We start from the raw sequence: 2,631 nt of genomic DNA, 5'->3' as shown, positions 1-2,631 counted from the left end.
TTGCATTCAGGCAAATATCTTAACTTTCTTTTCTTTTCTGTTCTCCTTCTCATTCTCTTTCTTCTTCTTTTTTAAATGTTTAAGACACAAGAAAACCATCGTTTCTGGAGAATAATTTATTGCCATTTCATGAAAATTGATTAAAGATACAGAGAAAATATCAGGCTGTTTCTCTTCCAGACCATCTTCAGTCAATTTGGATTACAATGGCGTAGCAAAGTCTCTATTTCTACAAGGTAAGAAGGAAGGCATAAAGTAAGACCTTTCAACTTTCATAGGCCTCTTTCTTAAGGGAAAGGTCTGAATGGTAGTTTCCACTTACATGAAATATAAAATTTTACCCCTTTAACCAAATAACTCTTTGAGGGACCTTAGAAAGTTTTCACTTACCTCTATTTTAATGTGATTAAAATATTTTATATTGGGGTTGTAGTCAAATTAATTTATGACATATGGTGTATCTACCTGTATTAACTTCTACACATAATTCTCATTTACAAGTAAAACCTTGCACTCTAGGTATTACTGGTGCCTGTTCTTTAAAATTTATCATTTTAAAACAATTTGAAAGTACATTTCTACCATACACGTGATAAAGCATAGTTCAAACAACTTTATTTTTGAATATTGTCAAAACAGTCAAAGACTATAATGTACCACTGAACATAACTATCCATAACTTTTCAATATAATCATTTCTGATATTGTTTTACTAAGAATAAAATATCTAATTAAAATAACAACTTTTACTATTTGAAATGATAAATCTTTCAATAAATGTTGCTTAATTTATTAAAATATGTGCAAATGTTTTCTTTCTGTGACATTATAGGACTTCATAATTATTGTTACAATAAAATCATAACTTTGCTAATTTGACAATAAAAACAATTATGTTTTTGAGTGTATGTGATAAGGCCCTTTTTCATTGACTAATTCCAATTATAGAGAGTCTTCATGAACTACAAGTTTCAAAGAAAATGTTCACACACTACAATAGAATTTTAGGTAAATTGTACATGCAGATTTAGGTTACTGAAAGATTTTAAACCTCAACAAAAACGTACACCAAAAATTTTATACTAGTTTTACAATACATGATCATAACTTCTTAGTGAATCGAAGCTAATTTCTAAGCAGCATTAAAGTACGTCTTTGAATCTATTCAAAGTCTGCTAAACCACCTAATTCAATGAATCATCTTAACTGTACAGGGTCGTAGTTAACTAAGAATCATTCAAGATTGTTGCTCATGCTTAAATTGATTTTCTCTAGTAATATCTATGGAAATACATATTTTATATTATTCATAAAATTCAAACATTTTGAAAACATGAGTTATGTTTCTCTAATAATCCATGTATGTGTTTAATATTAATGTATTTTCTCTTTGATCTCCTCTCTTAACTAGCTCAAAACTTCTCATATGTATTCCTTGACTTGTTGTGACAATGACTGAGAAAAACTGCACCACTGTGACTGAGTTCATTCTCCTGGGATTATCAGATGTCCCTGAGCTGAGAGTCCCTCTCTTCCTGGTGTTCCTTCTCATCTATGGAGTCACGGTTCTGGCCAACCTGGGCATGGTTGCACTGATCCAGCTCAGCTCTCACCTGCACACTCCCATGTACTTTTTCCTCAGTCACTTTTCCTTTGTGGACTTCTGCTACTCTTCAATCATAGTGGCCAAAATGCTGGCCAACATCATTACCAAGAACAAAGCCATTTCTTTCCAGGGCTGCATGGTGCAACTCTATTTATTTTGTACTTATGCAATCACAGAGGTTTTCCTGTTGGCAGTGATGGCCAATGACCACTTCGTGGTCATCTGCAACCCATTGCTGTACATGGTCATCATGTCCCAGAAGCTCTGTGCAGAGTTGGTCTCTGGCTGTTACCTCTTAGCATTAGTATCTGCTCTCATTCATCTCTGCTTAACTCTTGAGATCCCAGGCTGCAAGTCAAATGTGATCAACCACTTCTTCTGTGACCTACCCCCACTCTTGAATCTTGCTTGCTCTGATGTCACTGTGAATGAATTGCTGCTCTTCATTGTGGTCAATTTCAATGAGGTCATTACCATCACCATCATCCTTACCTCCTACCTGTTCATCCTCATCACCATCCTGAAGATGTACTCTGCAGAGGGAAGGTGCAAAGGTTTTTCCACCTGTGCCTCCCACCTCACAGCCATCGTCATCTTCCATAGAACAATCCTGTTCATTTATTGCCATCCCAGTTCTGGTACTAGTCTGGACATTGACAAAGTGACTACAGTCTTCTACACTGTGGTGATCCCCATGCTGAACCCCCTGATCTATAGCCTGAGGAACAAGGATATGAAAGAAGCTCTCAGAAAAGTGGTAGACTCCAAAATGTTATCCAGGATGTTGACATAATTTGGGTTAAGGGATGAAAAATGTGTATCGTAATAATAACAATTTCATAAAAATCTTAGGAGAAAAGTTTTATGTCATGCGTAAACACTTTTTATAATCACTTATTTATAATACATTCTATAGTTGTCTCTATGGATTCTGTATCTGTTCTTATTCATCACTGTTAATCAGGTAAATGCCATTATTATGAGTAGCAGACTACTGCTTTTACCATGCCTGAACTTCTTATATT

General features: G+C 34.8%; 1 protein-coding gene across 1 annotated transcript; it reads left to right on the top strand.

Annotated features, from left to right (window-relative positions):
* The first annotated feature begins 1,451 nt into the window (after window positions 1–1,451).
* Window positions 1,452–2,399, top strand: LOC124959395 (olfactory receptor 5L1-like). The gene has a single exon (XM_047517880.1). It carries the CDS (start codon window positions 1,452–1,454, stop codon window positions 2,397–2,399), a length of 948 nt encoding a protein of 315 aa, XP_047373836.1.
* Window positions 2,400–2,631: the final 232 nt, after the last annotated feature.

The sequence above is a fragment of the Sciurus carolinensis genome, chromosome 11, assembly GCF_902686445.1.
Source record: "Sciurus carolinensis chromosome 11, mSciCar1.2, whole genome shotgun sequence".
Lineage (NCBI taxonomy): Eukaryota > Metazoa > Chordata > Mammalia > Rodentia > Sciuridae > Sciurus > Sciurus carolinensis.
The sequence above is the reverse complement of the archived record's forward strand: the minus strand, read 5'-3'. Positions and strand labels throughout refer to the sequence as shown.